General features: G+C 37.8%; 1 protein-coding gene across 1 annotated transcript in view; it reads right to left on the bottom strand.

Moving 5' to 3' along the window:
* Positions 1 to 13,043: 13,043 nt before the first annotated feature.
* LOC121731245 (cardioacceleratory peptide receptor-like) overlaps positions 13,044 to 22,431 on the bottom strand; it is a 143,806-nt gene continuing 134,418 nt past the window's right edge. Inside the window, exons 6-12 of the mRNA XM_042120601.1 lie at positions 21,039 to 21,132; positions 19,706 to 19,801; positions 18,091 to 18,288; positions 17,217 to 17,318; positions 14,138 to 14,318; positions 13,498 to 13,636; positions 13,044 to 13,196 (exon numbers count right to left, since the gene is read on the bottom strand). Coding sequence (XP_041976535.1) covers positions 13,113 to 13,196; positions 13,498 to 13,636; positions 14,138 to 14,318; positions 17,217 to 17,318; positions 18,091 to 18,288; positions 19,706 to 19,801; positions 21,039 to 21,132 — 894 coding nt within the window. The 3' untranslated portion in view covers positions 13,044 to 13,112. The remainder of the gene's footprint in view (positions 13,197 to 13,497; positions 13,637 to 14,137; positions 14,319 to 17,216; positions 17,319 to 18,090; positions 18,289 to 19,705; positions 19,802 to 21,038; positions 21,133 to 22,431) is intronic.

The raw sequence follows: 22,431 nt of genomic DNA on the forward strand, positions 1-22,431 counted from the left end.
AAGAAATAAATCAGCCACAACGCCCCCTTTTTTCTGGGTCCCACAGTCCCCCTTTAGACTTTCAGGACAAGGGGGCGTTATCGCCCACTTTGGGAAGGATTGGACTTGGGATGAATGTTTTTTTTTTATGAAATAAGGGGGCAAACGAGCAAACGGGTCACCTGATGGAAAGCAACTTCCGTCGCCCATGGACACTCGCAGCATCAGAAGAGCTGCAAGTGCGTTGCCGGCCTTTTAAGAGGGAATAGGGTAATAGGGGAGGGTAGGGAAGGGAAGGGAATAGTTGAGGGTAGGGAAGGGAATAGGGTAGGGGTAAGGGATTGGGCCTCCGGTAAACTCACTCACTCGGCGAAACACAGCGCAAGCGCTGTTTCACGTTGGTTTTCTGTGAGAACGTGGTATTTATCTGGTCGAGCCGGCCCATTCGTGCCGAAGCATGGCTCTCCCACGTATTATTGTTAAAAATAAACCTAATAATTTACAATTATATTTTTCTTTCAAAATCAACTCTTGTATCTATAATAGAAACAGTGTCCATAACATACTACCGCCAGACGGGCATAGGGCAAAATATTATAATTACCACTTTGAATAACGGTTTCTCCCAAAATGAATTGCTTAGTAAAAAAATTTTAGCTTTACACGAAAGATACAAATATTGGTAATCAAAAAAAGATTTTATGAATTTACAAAAATATAAAGATCACTATAAAACTCCTATTACCTAGGTGGTCGATAAATCGTACTATGCCTGATTAAGGGTTAAGCCATCATAATAATGTAGCGAAAATTTTCATTATGTTTTAGTAAATATTTTACAGGCACGAATCCATTGGATTAAAACAATCTGTAGCGAGCTTCAGTAACCGAATCCCTGTAAAGAAGTTGTTTAAACATATTTGTTAACAGCTTACAAGTTGGTTAAGATGATTTATCGTGTTACAGCGGCTAACGAGGACCGATGGCGGCCTGTCAGGAACTTCCTGAACTCAGGGTCAGTTCACACCGCGACGGGAAGTACTTGGAGGTTATCCTTACTAATACTATATGGCTGGCCTCACACAGCCGGAATTCCATAATCAGAAATTCATATTATTAATTCTGGAAGACATGCCATACAATATCAGTACGCTCCACACACATTCTGATTTTTTCAACTTATTTTCATAGATCGATCTGTAGGAATATGAATTTCCGATTATGAAATGTATTTGACAGTCAGCGGGGCTAAAATGGTCGCTTTGGAGAATCATATATTGAATCATAATATGATTCAATTTTAAACTCCACTTTGCGTGCAATTCATATAGTGATTCGCTTTGATTAATGATTGAGCGGCGCGCGAAATACCAGGCGAATCACTATATGAATTGCACGCAAAGTGGAGTTTAAAAGTGATTCGCTTCGATTAATGATTGGTCCCGTGCGCGAGCACCGCTCGCGGGACCAATCATTAATCTAAGTGAATCACTATATGAATTGCATGCAAAGTGGAGTTTAAAAATTAATCATATTATGATTAATTATATGACTCTCCAAAGCGACCATTTAGGCCTCGCTGTTCTCAGTTCAAGTCAATTCTGTGTCCGTTTCATGCTTATGCCATTGAACCGATTCCGAGCAGCTCCACGCGCAGCAGAGTTCTTCACTTGTTACTCTCATCGCGTACGGTGAGACCTTGAATTTTGAAATATTCCAACTTACAAAACACAAAAAAATATCTATTTGAAGATTTAGTTAGTAACAAATACCACTTAATTAAAGCATAAACCTACGAATAATAAAAACTAAGGAATCGTAACTCCCATACTAAATTACGGTTTTAAAGGTTCCTTTTGATCTGTCATGTAACGTCAGCCTAGTACCGCTCAAGGTCACCTAAATATTGCAAATGTATTGAAATGTGTACCTAAGGTACACTTTTTTGACAAGTATTGTGGAGCATGTTTTTTGACGGAGTTACTTTTCCTTAGTTTTTATTATTCGTAGGCATAAACATTAACCACTTTGCTAATGGCTCTAAGCATCGTCGTAACGTGTGTCTAAGGCTAAGTCAGAGTTTAGAAACAATAATTATAATCATTTTGTAAGGGTTATTAACCCTTGCGCGCTTCGCTTGGCTCATCTCGGCGGGGGCACTTCCGTGCCCCCAGAACCTAAAGTACACAATAACCAAAAAGTCTGTATGTGGTAATAATATCATAATCAAATTTATTACTTGTGACCTTTCGTATAATAGTAGGGTAATTTTTGTTTATTAGGTACTTAAGGTAATTTTCATAATTTTCAATGTCGCTGGTATCACGTATAAAGTCCTGTATAACTTATTGATTTAATGATTAGGGTGCGTTAAATTATACGCATTTAAGCTATGAGCCATGTTACCGATTTTATCATGGTTTCCAATGCGATTTCCTCATTTTCCCCTAATATGAAATCGATACAGTTTTTATGCGAAGGTAACGAAAACTTTTATACAGTGTGTAACAAAAATAGTGATAATACTTTAGGGTGTGTACGTGTTCCTTGTAAAGAGTTCACTGTGAAAGTAGCAGCTCTGAAAGACGAAAATGTTTTTTCACTTTTGTATGGGCAAGGGTCCGAGCGTCACGAGTTTCCCCATACAAAAGTGAAAAAAATGTTCGGTCTTTCAGCGCTGCTACTTTCACAGTGAACTCTCTACAAGGAACACGTACACACCCTAAAGTATTATCACTTATTTTTGTTACACCCTGTATAAAATATGTTTGGTATCGAGTTCTCAATGACATTTCCTTAAAATTTTCTCGTAACATGTTAAAGAAAGCGACTAATGGCGGCCATACACCATGCTTCCTATCGTCCAATCGGCATGACGCTACCGATTGGATCAGTTAGAACTGACGGTGTGTGACAGTGGATTGGCATGACAGTTATACTTGACGGAACAATCGAATTTCGATTCTTTTGGCTTGATCATGGCGATTGGATCATGCCGATTGGACCGTGTATGGCGGCCTGCGATCGTCAGTTCAGGCTGGTCAAGATTTTTGTCGGAGGTGGACGTCGTGACAAGGTGTTGCAAAATACAACCCGAATCCTTTCTTTTTTTGTTTCATTTTTAAGAGTAAAACGCCCAAAACGGCTAAAACATCGTCGTCTGTCACCGCGGTGATGCCATGGCTTCAATTGAACGTCGCTGCCGATTGGACAATTCAAACTAACCTACATTGTTCTAGTTTTCCATCGACCATCACTGAAATGTTGTATTGGTACACCTACTGTACTCGGAGAAACATGGCGGTAGCGGTCATTGATTCCCTTTCAAAAACTTGTCATTTCATTTTCTATATAAACCGCAATTGACAATGAAGTGTCAGATGTTGTCAATCGCGGTTAATATAGAAAATGACAAGTTTTTTTGACAGGAAGTCAACGACCGCTAGAAAGGGCCATGTTTCGCCGAGTACAGTAGGCATACCTAGGATCAGCCTAGGATCGAACCGCGCCATTTTTAATGTACTTAACTAAAAAACCATGGATATTATAATATTATAAAATAGATTTTAAAAGTCCTTGTTTCGCGTCGTTACTCATTAGACTGTTTTAATTAAATCTGTCACGAAGTTTTTGACTCAATAATAAATGGTTTTACAAACTCAAGCTGAGTTAAGGACAACGAACTCTTTATTTCAAGGACGAAAGATTTCGGATCTCTGAAGATCTACGGTATGGCCACAGAATAGATAATAGTACAGTATGGCCAAAAAACCTCAGTACATTAATTATAACTATTATGTTTATATACAGTATAATAATTATTATGTTTATATATTTTAAGGGGGCTCTGGCTAAAATATTGATACTTGCAACTTATTATAAGAATATCTTATCTTGACTAAATGGCCAAATATAATAGACCGGGAGATGGTGACACAAAATTCTTGGTCATTTGTACCAGGCTGGCGGTTCTACAGGGGTATAATTACGTAAAGACAAAAAAAAAAGGAAAATGATGGTCATAGCGCTCGCACTGGCGGCCCAAACGCGTGAGCGTTAATCGAGCGCTTCGGAGTGTCAGTCCGCCATACCGACGCGAATATACTGCAAAGTTGTAATTTTAAAATTACGAAGTGTTATGGCGGCCATTAAATATTGTTCAATACATGTTTGTTTGCCCTTCAATTAAAATGAGAACAATTTTTTTTTTTATGAAATAAGGGGGCAAACGAGCAAACGGGTCACCTGATGGAAAGCAACTTCCGTCGCCCATGGACACTCGCAACATCAGAAGAGCTGCAGGTGCGTTGCCGGCCTTTTACAAGGGAATAGGGGAGGGTAGGGAAGGAAATAGGGGAGGGTAGGGAAGGAAATAGGGGAGGGTAGGGAAGGAAATAGGGGAGGGTAGGGAAGGAAATAGCGGAGGGTAGGGAAGGGAAAAGGGTAGGGTAGGGGATTGGGCCTCCGGTAAACTCACTCACTCGGCGAAACTGTTTCACGCCGGTTTTCTGTGAGAACGTGGTATTTCTCCGGTCGAGCCGGCCCATTCGTGCCGAAGCATGGCTCTCCCACGTAAAATACCTAGTAATCATAATTTATACATTTGCGTGTATAAATTATGATTACTACATAGATACATACATACATAGTTTCAGAATAATCCATTCGCTTTGAGTTTCTAGACTAATAAAAATATTATACAGGGTGTAACAAAAACAAGTGATAATACTTTAGGGTCTGTACGTGTTCCTTGTAGAGAGTTCACTGTGAAAGTAGCAGCGCTGAAAGACCAAATTTTTTTTTCACTTTTGTATGGGGAAACTTGTGACGCTCGGGCCGTTGCCCATACAAAAGTGAAAAAATTTTTTCATTTTTCAGCGCTGCTACTTTCACAGTGAACTCTTTACAAGGAACGTGTACACACCCTAAAGTATTATCACTTTTTTTTGTTACACACTGTATAATATTAGTGCTAATGACAACTCAAATAATAATGTTATTATTACCTACCTATCTACATTTTAAAGGGTGATCAGGATTCAGGTGCATTCTTCAATATTTTTAACCGACTTCCAAAAAACGAGGAGGTTATATATTCGGCTGTGGATTTTTTTTTATTGTATGTTCGACCACTACTCCGCCGTTTGTGAACCGATTTTCAAAATTTTTGTATTGTTATATTAGGTTTCACTCCAATTTAGTCCCATTTTCACAGAAGTGGTGATCTGATGATGGGAACCATGAGTAATCGAGGGAACTCCTCAAAATGTATATGGAAACATATGCTGATTTTGGTTTTATAAGAAGCATCCTAAGCATATGCTACCAATTCGCAAGATTTTGCACCGATGTATACTATGGTTCCGAAGATACTAAGAGAACTCCTGATTCCTTATAGATACAAGTTTAGGTGTTGTTTTAAGAACTGAAAGCATATGCTACTATGCAAATTACATTCATCATCATCATCATCATCACTACGATGTCAGGGTCACCAATGTCACAACTCACATGAATACAATATGGATGTATATGGATACAATAAACACACAACACCATAAAAAAATATATACTTAATGTTGTTTCATAATGTTGTTTTAAAATACATAATATTTCAAGTACCACAAAATTGAACATAAGTAACAAATTCAACCTTTACTCCAGATAGTAAGGCACACATTTGGGTTGGACTGAAGGAAACGGGGCACTATGGAAAAAATACTTAGAAAAATTTTGCGTCAAAATTTTAACCTCTTATAACCACCCTTTTCTAATATACTTATCGATAGGGGGCGCCAAGGGGAGTAAGAAAGCTCAAATAAACTTTTCTCAAAAATCAAACCCCGGCCAGATACAGGCCGATATACGAACCTCGTTAGTATGGCGAAAATACTTAGAAAAATTTAGCTAAGGTTTAGGAACCTACGTCAATTAAATGTTGGTGACATGGGTTAAGGAGGGTTGTTTTGGGTGAGAAAAACTCCTACTTACCGTTTCCACCGCCAGTAAACTCTCCGTTTAGAAGAAATTCGCATTTGAGATTTTGGTAATCTTCAGATAAGATCATCTGTTTTTTTGCTCCCCTTGGCGCCCTCTATCGATTGGTATATTCAAAAAGGGTGGTTATAAGAGGTTAACATTTTGACGAAAAATTTATATTTATGTCTTTTTTTCCATAGTGCCCCGTTTCCTTCAGTCCAACCCAAATGTGTGCCTTACGCTCTGGAGTAAAGATTGAATTTGTTACTTATGTTCAATTTTGTGGTACTTGAAATATTATGTATTTTGAAACAACATTAAGCATATTTTTTTTGTATTAAAATCGCTTTGAAATGTACCAAATAGATTTTTTTTTAATGAAATAAGGGGACAAACGAGCAAACGGGTCACCTGATGGTCGCCCATGGACACTCGCAGCATCAGAAGAGCTGCAAGTGCGTTGCCGGCCTTTTAATAGGGAATAGGGTAGTAGGGGAGGGTAGGGAAGGGAAGGGAATAGGGGAGGGTCATCATATCATCATCATCATATCAGCCTATAGTCGTCCACTGCTGGACATAGGCCTCTCTCAATGAACGCCAAGATGACCGATCTCCTGCCACTCGCATCCAACATGGGCCTGCAACTAAGCGGAGATCGTCGTCCCACCTAGTTGGAGATCGTCGTCCCACCTAGTTGGAGGTCGACCTACACCCCGATTTCTCAGCCTTGGTCTCCATTCCAGAGTAAGTTTACTCCAGCGATCGTCTGTTCTTCGACCTACGTGAACAGCCCAGTTCCACTTCAGCGTACTGATTCTCTATATCTGATAGAGAGAGAATAGGGAAGGGTAGGGAAAGGAATAGGGTAGGGGATCGGGCCTCCGATAAACTCACTCACTCGACGAAACACAGCGCAAGCGCTGTTTCACGCCGGCTTTCTGTGAGAACGTGGTATTTCTCCGGTCGAGCCGGCCCATTCGTGCCGAAGCATGGCTCTCCCACGTATTTTAGGATATGGACATAAAGTGATGACTGATGATATTTTATGGTGTTGTGTGTATATTGTATTCATATACAACCATGTGAGTTGTGACATTGGTGACCCTGACATGGTAGTGATGATGATGATGATGATGATGATGATGATGATGATGATGATGATGATAATGATGATGATGATGATGATGATGAATGTAATTTGCATAGCAACATATGCTTTCACATCTTAAAACAACGCCTAAACCCCCAAACTTGTATCTATAAGGAATCCGTAGTTCTCTTAGTATCTTCGAAACCATAGTATACATTGGTGCAAAATCTTGCGAATTGGTAGCATATGCTTAGGATGCTTCTCATAAAACCAAAATCACCATATGTTTCCATATAAATTTTGAGGAGTTCCCTCGATGACTCATGGATCCCATCATCAGATCACCATTTTTGTGAAAATGGGACCAAATTGGAGTGAAACCTAATATAACAAAACAAAAATTTTGAAAATCGGTTCACAAACGGCGGAGTAGTGGTCGAACATACAAAAATAAAAAAAAATTAAAAAAAAAACCACAGCCGAATATATTATAACCTCCTCGTTTTTTGAAAGTCGGTTAAAAAGGTCGTATGACTTTCACGATAAACTTAAGATTTTTAAAGATATGAATTTTTAAAGGTTCGAAAAATCTCAAATTTGGGTACTTTCGACCCATGAAAAATAATATTTAAAAAAAATGTCTAGGTAAAAGAGATTTTTAAAAAATTTCATTGCTTATATATTTTTTTATCTTAGCAAAAGTAGACAATTTGTATTTTGTATGGGAGCCCCCCTTAAACAATTACTAAAACTTAAAAAAATATTCGTGAACGCGAAAAAACACAAGAGCGACCTACAGTAGGTCGGCCAAAATCTTCGTACCCCTTTTGGTTGAAATGAAATAAAGGTTTACCAGTGAGTTTGTTTCATAATTCTAAAATTGTGTAGCACGTTTTGCAGTAGGATTTATTCTCATTTAGTCAAAAAAGTATTTAGTCAAGGAGTTAATGCTTGGAAATGAGATTTTTGTACATTTTTTTAACGCGCTAATCTCAGGAACTCTGCATAGACAATTTATGTCAATAATGGCTCTAGGCCATAATGCAATATCACACTGCGATGAATCGGTGAAAGGATTAATGAAAAATGGTCTAATGTAATGGGGAAAATTATCTATGTCTGCTATTATATACCTACTGACGCAGACGAAGTCCCGGGAAACAGCTAGTCATAAAATATATTCCGTTGTATGGTACCCGTAACCACGGAGCTTGTAATATTAGCTCCGTGCCCGTAACACAAGTCCTTCAGGTACTTACCAAATACCAGCCACGGGGCCAGACTGCATGACGTGGTGTGAAGCGTCCATTGATATTAATTATATTATTAAATATAAGTACCTAAGTATTTTACAATTTATCTTCGAGGGTTTTATAATAAGTATAAAAAAATCATTAAAGTTTAAAATTTTAATTAAATTTTTTATGAATATAAATTACATTTTACAATACTTTGTTTTACTTACAGTAAAAAAATAATACCTTTAGCAAGTTAAGTAGATACACGATTATAATTATTATTACAACCTTATTGTAATTTTTAATCTTAATTCATATTAGGTTCTTAATGTTTAAAATTTGGCTTAATTTGTTTACTTATTAAATAAACAAAAAAATAAAGAACGGAGCAACGAGGATTCATTCTTTTGTTTTATTCCAAACCATGAAAATATGTGAGATGAAACTTCTTAAATTATAGAAATTTCGTCTATATACAGCATCGATTTATATGCATCTGCGAGGACGAGCAGTTTTGTACACTACGAGATTACAAGCAATTTTTGTCAATTGTATACAAACAAAGGCGCGACCGCTTAATCAAGCGCGCTTGATGATCGCTAATCAATTTCCATCACAGAGTTTTTTTTTTAAGAAAATGTTGGTAAATTTTAACAAAATTTCTAACATTTAAACACAATAATTTAGGAACTAGTTACATCAATACGAAATATTTACAAAATACTTATCTACAAAATATGCGTTTGTTAAGGTGACGCCTCGATAATTTGGCTGACGCGATATCGATTTTTCTCAACAATCACTAAAGCTAAGAAATTAAAGTTCATTGTCAGTATTCTTCGTGCCTTTATTTATCTTTGAATTACCCATAGCACAACACGATTGGTCAACTTTTATAGCACAGAATATAATTAATCAAAAATACCTCTATAAAACAGGGATTCCAATTTTGCCAACAGAGGAGAGTGATTTAAGCTTCCAAAATTAGTACATAGATTAGCTCAAGCATACACTATAATTTGCCCATAGCTTATATGAAATATATTGTTACGGTACATGGTATACGGACACGTGGTGCCATCTCACGACAAACCAGCGAAACTTACCGAGGGAGCACAGGCAACATAAATCCCCTACTCAATACTCGAACCTTCTAGAAAAGTCCAACATTTTGTTTACGTGTTTAGTTGTTTACTTTTATTGTGGTACATGCTTGAGTCCGATTATTAGGTATTTAATATTACTGTAGATATCCCTGAGCTACTGAGTAAATATGACTTTAACGTTCCTTCTAGATTCCTCCGTAACCATGTACCATTTCATGTGCAACCCTACAATACATACCATCGTCGTAACTCGTTTATATGTAGATCAAGCATTCAATTCAATAAATTTTTAAGTGAAAATCAACATGAGGATGTATTATCATTAAAGCCTAAGAAAATACGAAATATTCTAACTAAAGCATATTTCACCTCTAAATAGAAAATGTTATAGAATATTAAATATACAAATCATGGATCGGATCATAGGTAATTCTATCATCTGTTATTAAATCTTTAATTCGTATTTAATTTTTAATTCAGTTTCATATTACAGAGTGGGTTTGTATTTGCGGTGGCATATTATTTAATATTACTTTCTACTTTATGACTAAATTGAAATTTTCAACATCTAATATTTTTGGTATTGTTATAATAATAATTATAGAAATAGGTAGGTATATTGTATTATTGTAATTGCTGTTTCACATCTAGCTTCTTTAAATTACTATTCATAAGTGGACACTTGTAATTGGCATTCAAAATTCTTATTTAAATAATTAATGTTATTGTTAGTATGCTGTAAGTTTTCCGAATAACGCGGCGTCACCTTAAGATAATAAGCAAGTTTCAGCAGTACTCAGTAGGTACTAGAGCTCAGTATTTAAAAACCTAAATTTCAAAATGAGATAATATTATTTGGCAAATAAGCTCAGGAACATTTTTATGTTTTAAATCCTTTCTTTAGTCGGGTCACGGATTACGTAGAAATGAATCTTAGCGAAGGCTATCGCTACTATGGCCTCTTTGTTCGCACAAAAATATGACATAGCAAAATTTTCGTGCATGAAATACCTTGAGGTAATTACAAGAATTGATAGGTCTAGTACCGAATTCCTACGTATTCAATGACCAGGGAATAATTAATATAATAATAATTATGTTAGTAGAAAAAGTAAATAATTATTGTATATCTCTTTTAAATTTAAGAGGAGTCCACACCGCCCTTTTTTCCATACAAACGTTGTCCCCTGTTTCCTCCCTGGATAATGCTAGTAGAATTATTATTTTTGCCTGAATATCTATGGCCACTATGTTTTCTTTTTTTTCATAATTTAATAATTAAATAAGATATGAACGTTCAAAAACCCCAAAAAAATGCCAGATTTTCCGCTGTGTTCAAAGATCCAGAAAACAGATATTATGCCTTTCTTTAATCTTTAATGAAAAAAGTACTTAAATCGGTTAAGTTTTGGAGAAGGAATCAGGGGACAACGAATCGTTGATTTTCTGGAGTTGTCTCTATCTCGTTCTGCGGTATAGGCTTGAGGTAAGTGAGACAGCTATAGATATTATACGTACTTTTTTGTCATTTCTCTAGCCCCTGGTGTATCCTCTTAAGTGATACACAAACAATTTTTTGTCAATTAAAGCTGATCGCACATAATATTTTGTCAACACCGTACACGCCGTACGCGTCGATCGGCACCGCATAGTACACGGAATGCGGCGCGTACGGTGCGGACGAATGTGCGAGGTTTCACATAATTTCAAACGACTTCTGAAAAAATCTGAAAAAAATTACAAAATATTTGTTCGAATTCTGAAGTAGGTACAGTAGTAACGATATCTTACAAAGTGTTTATTATTACAAAATACAACAATCAATACTGACATAATCGTATCTTCTAAGTAATGGTTGGAACATTCATTTTTCCCTAAAGTCATAAAGTTAATATACCTAGCGGAATAGAGCAACAATCTCGAGCTGTCAAACGAAACCGAAATTGGTTTCATCTGTGTGTAAAAATATGTGTACGTATACACTTACGCAAGCATGATTGAACATGATTTCTATGAGATTAAATGTGTGGTGTGCGGCACGTGCAGACTGGACGTCAAAAAAAGAGTGCTGCTGTCATATATCACACGTCTCTTTTTACCACGCAGTGTTACTGATAGTGACATCACTCTTGCTCAGGCCTTTGTTTCTCTATTCCGCTAGGTATATTAACTTTGTGCCTAAAGTACGCCACAAGTCAAGAAAGAGGACGCGCAATCGTCAAGGATATCAAAGTAATGTATACAGTTATATTTCAGCTTAGCAGAGTTAAGACTAGCTAGATATTACAAATACATACTTATTTTAAATGGAAACCAATGAGTTTCTAAAATACTAGAGTAGCAATGTCTTACAAAATATTCTCAGAAATGCGTAACCACTTTTTTGTTCAAAAGACAATGTCAAGTCATATATTCGTTATGTCATTATGTATGTGAGATATGCCTGCAGGCATCTTCGAAGTGGCAACGCGTTGCTACCGTAAACTTCCAATCTAGTTACGTTAGTAACATAGAATATCATTGATGGAAACAGTCTGAGCAACCCACTGACCTTTATTACACTCGACAGGCTATGCAGTACAAAATGACAGCTATTTTTGTGCGCCGCGGTGAGCGTACTGTGAACTAATTACATAGAGAATTACAACCGCCATTTGCAAAATAGTAGTTCCAAGTACACTCACTACTGCTTTCACATAGCAATCAGCGCCAATATGGCGACTTTCAAATAGGAACATTTTATTGATAGCGATCGCCTGTCCAGTGTATTATAGAGGTCAGTGGAGCAACCAAACAATTGTCAATAATTATTATTATGCTTTAAAGTCAAAATCGCTCGAAGAGGATTCTATTACCCGAGCAAGAAGATTGTATATCTCACGTCGTTTTTGTGTCTGCTAAGATAAGCTAAAGATTTTCTAACACTGCAGCTCACTGCTACTAAAAGTCGTAAAGCGTATTTGACCTTAGAACATGGGCGTAGCCATGCTTGGGCTCAGGGTGGGGGAGCAGTCAACCTACCAAAGCGGCGGGAGCGCTGCTGGTAAAGGAGAACTGTGAAAAATTACGTTTTTGTATGATGGCAGCGTTAGTTCCCCTTTTTTCCCCACATTGTATTGATATTTTGTCGCCATTATGATTGTAGTTAGTTGAAAAAAATATTTTTATATTTAGTTAGGCACCTTATAGGTCAGAGTCAGGGTGGGGCAAGCGCCCCAGCTTGCCCCAGCGTGGCTACGCCCATACCTTACAAGCAACTTGAATCACTATGCAAAAATTTTGTTTTTCCATCAATGGTTCCCTTGCAAACGAACGACTTGTTTCATGTCAAAATCTTCCTAAAATAACATTAATTGTTCATAAGTACATATTATATTGTCAAAATCTTGCTAAAACATCAATGGTTCATCGTAAGCATAGGTTTGATTATTATTATTACGTGACATCCAATCTAGCAACTTGTACCATCAATCCAACATCTTCCTAAAATAACATCCATCATAGGCATATGTTAGACTTAGAGCAGAGGTTCCCAACCTTTCCTTGGTCAGGACTCAGGGAACACTATAAAGGAATCATAAAATTAAAATGCACAATAACGAACGACGAACCATATTTTTGTTTGGGCGGACTTGGACGGTCCGCGGACCACTGATTGGGAACCAGTGCTTTAGAGGATAATGATGATTACAGCATGACATCGTTGACGGGGAGGGTGTGTCAGTCGCGGTTGGGGATGAGCACCAGCAGCTGCGTGCGCCGCTCCACCTTCGGGATGCTGCTGCTGCGAGTCCGGTTGAGGACCTGAAAGAATTAGGGGTGTCATTGATTTGCTTTTATTGGGTGATTAATCATATTAGCTAAGAGCGAAGTAACTCATCAAAGTGTACTGTAGTGCCTGGGACAGCTTAAATGTCCGTATGGTTACTCAAGCACATAAGCGTCTTCCACATAGGCGTTACTCGAGCATCCTCTTGCATTCCTCTTTCACCTCTTGGTTGATTACCTAGTTATTGTTTTGAATTGTTTTTTGAAGCAACATATCCAGCTGTACGGTGGCACGCGTCTGTGTCGTTACTGCTGGAGCGTGCTAGGACTGTCTCACCGTAGCGACAGACTGCGAGCGGCGCGTGTGCGTGGAGCTGAGCAGGTCGGAGTGCGCGGTGCTGTCGGAGCGGGAGCGCACCGTGCCGCGCGCGCGCCGCCGCCGCAGGCACCACAGCCAGCTGTACGGTGGGACGCGCCTGGAATATTAGACACAATATTTTTACTTCAAATAGGTACTTAAAAAACGATGTAAAACTCAACTTGTTCATCTTCAAGGTGAAGTCAAAGTGCTGAGCTAAGACATAACTGCCACACTTTTCTCCTCAATCCGACAAATACGAAAACACAAGAGAAAACGTAGAAAACGAGAACTTAAGTGCGCAACACCAAAGAAATAGGAATTTAACACCACGTCTGGTGTTGAGGACATACAATTTGTTGTTGTTCGGCCTATTCAAGCAAGATTAAGATACTAAGCCTGATCTCGCTTTTCATTTTTTTCTCGCTGTATCTCTTTCCACATTATTCCTCAGCTATTCAATATCTTGTATCTCATGTCTTCATTTATTAATTATCCTAAAGCCTGGGTTACACGGTGCGAGCTGACATGCGAGCTGGTCTAGTCAGTAATAACTGAGGTGCGGCTAGTTCACCGCTCGCACTGTGTACCCTAACCTATCCTTAACACGGCACCATACCTCAGACTGATATAAATATGCGGCGAGAACATGCAGCATATGAGCGGGTTGGCGGCGGAGTTGAGCGGGGCGAGGCTCTGTATGAGCGTGGCTATGGCCAGGTTGGTCTGCGTGATGGGGATCTGCTTGTACACCTGCAGCAGGTCGAACACGATGTACGGCGACCAGCATAGCACGAACACTGGAAGAGATAGAGGGTGGATTAAAAAAGTATTGGTGTTTATAATAATCAATCAGATTTAGATTTATTTCAAAGTGCACATAAAAAAAACAAAGGTATGGCAGTATCAGAATGACACAGATGGGTTGATTCAAACCGCAATAGATATGCATTTCTAAAACAGCTATGGATTTGACAGTTTTCAATTGCGTGAGACGTCTTGCAAATCTGTCAAATCCATATAAATTTAGAAAAGCATTTACGCGTCGCGTTCCGGTCTGAATCATAAAGTTAATATCGTGGTTAATATATTATATAATCTCGAGCTGTCAAACGAAACCGAAATTGGTTTCATCTGTGTGTAAAAATATGTGTACGTATACACTAGCACAAGCATGATTGAACATAATTTCTATGAGATTTAATAGCTCAGCCACTGACAATGGGGATTGTCTATTTTTTTTAATTTTGCTCATTACAAAAACATTTCGAGGAATAAGGTCAGTGATCGTTTTTCTGTATATAAACGTAAAAATACCCATTAGTTACTTATATTTTTGAACAAATACGTTTAACCTTTGTTTGACCTTCAATGGCGTTAAATTAGCAATAAATTCGACCGACGTTACGTTTCGAACTTTTGGTGAGCTTCTCGTATCAGCTTTCACATAATGAGAATTTGCATTTGACGAACCAGCCATTATAAATAAGATTCAAAGGAAATTTAAAACATATGCAGAGGTCGATTGGCCGCCGATGATGACGTCAGAGCGAAACTTTAAAAATTTATTGAGAAAAAATTAGCCAATGAATTTCAAAATTATTTAATTCATATTCTTAAAATACTCTATTTTAACGAAAAAAATATAAAAAGTACATGTGATTTTTTTTTTGGACAATGCCCATTATTAGTATCGCATAATATTACTATGAATAAACTGTGATTGTAATATTATGCGAAACTATCATACTATTACGTTAAAAACATTCGATTAACAAAGTTTAATATAAATTATTAATATTAAATAAAATTATACACATGAAAAATAGGTTAGTCACCTAGTAAAATAACTTTATCCTCTCGTCTGCAAATATTGTACACGAAAGGGTCCATTGGATTCATACATTGTTATAAGGTAAAACATTTTCAAGCAGAGGAACTCTAAGTAAAAACTCCTGACATCTCTAAACTAGAAGAGATAGAATATTTTAATAATAATAACAGACACCTCGAAGAAATTTGATTAAACCAATTTCCTTATCTAATTTCTGTCTTGGCATATCCTTGTTCAGATTATAATTATGACGTAAACAAACTCAGTTTATTCATTCCGAAAAGCTCTTTCGTCTTGTACTGCCTGGAGCTATTCGTTTAAATACCACATTAAAGAAGTGTTCCGAGAATTTTTTCTCTGAATTTCGAAGTCAATACTTATCCTTAAGGCTAGGTTATTCCAAATTCACGTTTCTAGAATGAGTAATTTTTAAAGAAAGCGTCATTAAAAAAAACTGAAAAATATATACATGTATAGATACATCTTTTAACTAGTGACTTTTACGGTTAGAGACACGATACAGATAATTTTACTCGATAAAAAAAAATTCCGAAACAACCTCGATTTTAAAAACATTTTCAGTTTTATAGGACTTACAGGGACTCAATCAAAAAATAATTTGGATAGTTCGATTACTATTAAAATTTTACAGGGAAATGTACGGATACATGTTTAGTTATACTATTTTTTATCTAAGTAAAAAGGTTTTTTCTCCTATTTCGCCCTATCATGGACGCGGCGATCGTCGTAACCGCCACTGTACAAGGCGCGCTGATATGAATGTTATTTTAATGTCTCTTACGTCGATATTCGCACTGACAGACATCGGCCTGCTAATTTAGGAATAACCTCCCCTTAAATGGATATAAAAAGTTAAAAGAAATGTCATCGGCACTGATAAACGAATCCTTCGTTGCTTCGTCGCAGACAGAAATACGACGAAATTTGTGGATTTTCGACGTACACGGAGAATTTTCGTCGAACGCGGTTGATTGGCGAAACATTAAAGACCAATAAGTAATCAATGTCGATTCACAGCGTTTTTATCCTTGAGATATCGGAGATTCCAAGAATATTCAAAAGTAAATAGAGCGTATCTTCGTTCATTCAGTGATTTGATAAAATAAAATTGTTTTTTTTTTATGAAATAAGGGGGCAAACGAGCAAACAGGTCACCTGATGGAAATCAACTTCCGTCGCCCATGGACACCCGCAGCATCAGAAGAGCTGCAGGTGCGTTGCCGGCCTTTTAAGAGGGAATAGGGTAATAGGGGAGGGTAGGGATGGGAAGGGAAGGGAATAGGGGAGAGTAGGGAAGGGAATAGGGTAGGGATTGGGCCTCCGGTAAACTCACTCACTGTTTCACGCCGGTTTTCTGTGAGAACGTGGTATTTATCCGGTCGAGCCGGCCCATTCGTGCCGAAACATGGCTCTCCCACGTATATATATATATATATATATATCGTCGCGAAGGTAAAAGCGCCGCTAATTCCTAGTAGGCGGCTTATTACTCTTAATATAATTGAGAATTTGTTTATGTCATCCTGACGCAAAGGTGTACCGCCATCGCCGCCATCGATTCTGTGAACGGAGGTGACGTCACTCCTTTGGTGTTGCCGAACGTGGCCGCGGGTCGGCTAACAAGAGTCCTATTGTTTTTAATGTTAGGGGTGGACGTGCTACGGGCAGATGATCCCGAGCTGAGGAGAGAGCGCGACCCACGGACTCGTTATCCGTTCTAAAAATAATTTAATTTTAGTTGTGGTAGGAACGCGTAAAACCATTACTTTATTTAATTGAGTATTGATGAGTTTAAACGATTATGATTAGTCTTTGCAACTCGGACGTGACGATTCGAACTCACCGAAGACGATGACGAAGGTCATCTTGACGCTCTTGATCTTGGCGCGCGGTATCAGGCCGCGGGAGCTCGCGCGACGCGACTCCGGGTCACACTCCACGTCACCTGGAACACGGGATTTGTTTCTTACCAGTAGTGCTAGCACGGCGAAAAGTAGAAATGCGAAAATATAGACACACTGTGGACATAAACTTAAGGTGCCGTTCCGATCTTTACCACGGCTAATCGCGACCGACAAAAATTCAATTAAAATGCCACTTTATGACAGACTATAGTATATGTCATAAAGTAGGATGTTATTTGAATATTTAGGACTGTATTCTGTCATAAAGTGGCATTTTAATTGATTTTTTTCGGAACGAAAAAAGTTTGGAACGACACCTTAAGTTTATCTCCACCATATCTCCACAGTTTGTCTATACTTTCGCATTTCCACTGGTCACCGTTATAGGGGTACTGATGACTGACTTTTCAGCAACAACATAACATTACATTCAAGACATACAGTATTGTAAAAAGCGAGTATGTGCGAGAGCGTACATTTCTCAATGATCACCAGCTGCTTATAATATTGTCTTTTATCGGGACTCAAAATAATTTTAACACCGAATTAGAAATCTGAATTCTAAATCGGTTCAGTGGTTTATGCACAAAAATTTTGATGATTATTATTTAATGATCAAAACGACAAAAAGACAGAGCTTCCAACGACTTGTATTAAGAGGATAATGCTAAAAGCTGCTTAATAGATCATCAAGATTACATAAATATTATAGAAAAAAACACTTTACATTATTGTTAAACATGCATATCAGAAGTTGTCGCTTCTTCGTGGAAGTTGTGTACGAAAAACTTGCTATATTAAATAGGTACTCACTTTTCCGTTTCTTAGTAGATTTATTGATAGGCGGACTCATGACCACCGCTTTGCTCTTCGTCCATATAGTCCAGACTATGACGACGTAGCACGCCGCAATCGCGACTGCTGGCAGCACGAAGATCATTACTGACACTAACGTCATCCACACCTGCCACTTCTGAGGGGATCCCAGCTCTATCCAGCATTGCAGCTGTCCTGGAATGATAGAGATTGAACTTTTTTTACTACACCAGAAGTTACATAATATTCCGTTGGTAAATGGAACGCGTTCAATGCACGCTGAACCGGTTCTAAACGTATAAACGCGATTATAACATAGAATTGAATTTCACCAACATAAACTGAACGCGTTTACAGCAAATCCGAGTTTTATCTTCTGAACGCCCGAAGTCCGAAGTTTAACGTCATAAATGATAAAACCCGTTCAAGCCCTGTCATGGCGGAACGAAAAACATAGACAAAAAAAATGTCAAGATGACAGTTTTGACACATACGTTTGGTTATTTTATGTATTGTTTCTTGCTATTTTGTAATTAAATTAACGTGAAAAGGCTTTAATATGATGAAAACATGTAAAATAATCGCGTGACGTCATGAAAACTTAGATTTAATAATGGCGATCAAAATAAGTTTGTGAAATCCATTCGAAACAAAACGAGATTTACACCGCAGCATGAAACTAAGTTTTATAAAACGAAGTTCCAACCTAACCTTAGCCAGATGACCCTTACGTTAATTAAGAAAGGTTAAGCCTTAGGGTCGTTGGACATTTTTGTACAAAAATATATTAATATTCTTGATCAAACCAGCATGGAAAAGTGATATCCGGCTATGAATAGACTAGGCCTATAAATAAATAAAGATTTATTAAAATTACGCTTTGCCTTTGTCGCAGTTTGTATGATCAACGCACTGGTGGCAAACCTTTAGTGGTCAAATCCCCGGTGCTAGAAACTTCTAATTTTGCACACGTAATGATATGGACGGGAGGAATTCACTACGAAAAAATATCAAACTTCTGCCTCAAAGAAGGATTAAATACTACGATTTGACGGGACAAAGCTTTGGAAAAGGCTACCCTAAAATTAATTATATCTTTCAAGTGCACCATTATTATAAATATTATTCATCTTATTCTTTTAAAAGCATACTTCAAGTTTAGCAACAAACATGAACAGTATAAACCAATTAGCAAGGTATTAAATTCCTCAAAGTAATATTCATTAATCCTTATTGCTATCATTATATCTTGAAGATGACTTGAAGATCACATAAAATTTCATTTTATTAAATTCCATAATCATCTTAAATTCTCATCAACACCAATTAGGTGTACCTACGGTACGGTAGGCACCATGTAGACTTTCTAAAAATATTTATTTTAAATTTATTCAGAAATAAAACAATTTTGATTTTGAATTTTTTATGCACAGATACATATATCTACGAAGCGTTTGTTGCCAATCTCCTATGAAGTGGCTGGACCAATTTAGAAGTTTTGTCTGTTTATTACTTATCAGTCAGATCTAATAATAATTAATCGACTAACATCTATTTTATACCCGAAATAACAACGTTTGCCGGGTCAACTACTTAAACGTCGATTTCTTACCTTGTACTTCTTTTACTTCGTACAGAATCAGAAGTGGGATGGAGAATATGACACTGATCAGCCAAGCTGACACTATCAGACCTCTTGCTCGAATCCCTGAAATATGATGGAAAAATTTAAAATTTGTGTGTCAGAGCCTTGTCTAATATATAAAATTCTCGTGTCACAGTGTTTGTGTGCGAACTCCTCCAAAACGGCTCAACCGATTTTAATGAAAATTTGTATGTGCATTCGTTAAGCCTAAGTATAGATTTTTATCTACTTTTGATATTGATACTAGATATAATTTATATGGCGAAACAACGCCGGGTCAGCTAGTGTACCTTTAAGAACCTGAAATATTTCCCAAAACAACTGATAAAATTTGACACATTAAGGGCTTGTTTCACCACTTTGTGATAAAGTGCCGAATAGGCTATTCACAGCTTTTTCGACAGATTCTCCATACTTCATCTGTCAAGTTAAGTGGTAGATAGCCTATTCGGTACTTACCAGGATGTGGTGAAGCAGGTTATTTACAGGCCCTTAGTGGCCTGTTTCACCACTTCCTGATAAGTATATCCACCAATTAACTTGACAGATCAAGTATGGAGAATCTGTCAAAAAAGTTGTGAATAGCCTATTAGGCACTTTATCAGAAAGTGGTGAAACAAGCCCTTATAGTTGAATTATTCGGCATTAACTATGAGTTAGCTTGGCTATTTTTTTTCCAAAAAGTATTATGTACCTCACATTGTTTTGAAGCCAGCTGTAATCCACGAGTAGAACCTTGTATTACAAAAAGGTATAAAATATTTCATGAATCATTTATAGGACGAAACATGACGCAAAGGTCAACTATTTTCTTAATAAAACGTGGGACTTTAAAGCGTGGGTCTATAATTACGAATAGAAAATTGTTCACGACAAAATAACTCCAGATTCCGGTTTAATTTGAAGAATTCAACAATTCGGAACAGCTGTGATTTTACCTTTAACTTTTAATTCAATTATAAATCTCATCAAACACTGGCGATTGGCATTTCAGACAGTATGAGAACCGAAAGGGTTGAAGCCGTATTATTATTAAGCGCCTACTGTCAAGTTAAAACGCTAGCCCCGCCTACACACAACTCCAATCGTGATACAATGATTCCATGAATCGTGCTCCTGGGAAATGTGCTTTACACTGCAGCTAATAGTGAACAATATCGCGTAACAACGCGTCGCCTAATAAAACACAATTTCTCATGAACTTTTTCCACTATATTATATTTTCCACTAAAATATATTGGAAAAGGTGCACGAAAATTTGTGTTTTATTAGTGTTATACCTAGAACACGTCATACTCACAGCTGCCCGAGAAGTTCATGGGGTTGGTGATGGCGTCGCAGCGGTCGATGCTCAGCGCCACCAGCACATACGTTGACGCGTACATCACCACCGCCTGGAACACCACCAATTTCAACATCAAATCAAATCAAACAACTCAGGAATGAACTGTCACCAGCAGTATTTCCGGACGAATACGACCTGTAAACCTTCAAGAAGAGAGCGTAATCTCTTAAAAGTACCACGCACCAGCAGCTCTTCTGATATTGCGAGTGTCCATGGCCGTTTGCTCGTTTGCATTTTTTATACTTTTTTTCATACCGATTCAAGTTTTTAATGGCACTTTTCAATCTCTCACACTTATCGCAAAAACTTAATAAATAATATTATAATATTTGTGGCGGTACCCACAATTCGCCTAACATTCCTGCATCGCGCTATCGAAGTTTTCTGAGCGCGTCGGTATATATACGACAGCTGAGATGTATCACGCGGGCTTCGGCCTGATCGAGCATAACACCTCGCTCGGTCGGAAGATCTTCCTTTGGCCGCCATGCACATAATCCCACATTGGTGACCCCGACGTCGACCCAGCAAGCAGAGCACATCTCTCCTGGTCAGCACGTAGCATCGGCCCCGCACGGCAGCTTATCCGACTCACTGGATCCTGTGCAGCAGCTTACAGTTCCGACTCACTGGGACTCACTGCAACAGTTCCGACTCACGGGAACTCACTGGCACTGGCGATTCAAGCGGCAAGACGTCAAGATTCGACCTCCGGTCTTCGGGGGGGAGTGATGTGGCGGTACCCACAATTCGCCTAACATTCCTGCATCGCGCTATCGAAGTTTTCTGAGCGCGTCGGTATATATACGACAGCTGAGATGTATCACGCGGGCTTCGGCCTGATCGAGCATAACACCTCGCTCGGTCGGAAGATCTTCCTTTGGCCGCCATGCACATAATCCCACATATTTATAGAATATCGTTACAACTAATATTAGACAAAATTATAAAGTTATTATGAATAATATTATGAATAATTACTAAAATATTAAACAAAGGGACAGCAAAAAAAAGAAAGACTAAATTATATAAATAATCGGCCATGTGCGAGTCGGACTCGTGCACGAAGGGTTCCGTACCGTTATAGAGCAAAAATAGGCCAAAAATTGTGTTTTTGTAAGGGAGCCCCCCCAAAATTTCTATTTTATTTAAATATTATTATTAATTGTTAAAGTACACATATATTTAAGGCCTTTGTGAAAATTTCAAGTGCCTACCTGTTGCCAGTATTGATATTGAGCAAAAAAGGCCAAAAAAATCACGTTGGGATGGGATCCTTAAATATTAATATTATTTTGTTTTTAGTATTTGCTGATAAAGCGGCAACCGATATACACATTACACAATC

Source organism: Aricia agestis, chromosome 10, assembly GCF_905147365.1.
Source record: "Aricia agestis chromosome 10, ilAriAges1.1, whole genome shotgun sequence".
Taxonomy (NCBI): Eukaryota; Metazoa; Arthropoda; class Insecta; order Lepidoptera; family Lycaenidae; genus Aricia; species Aricia agestis.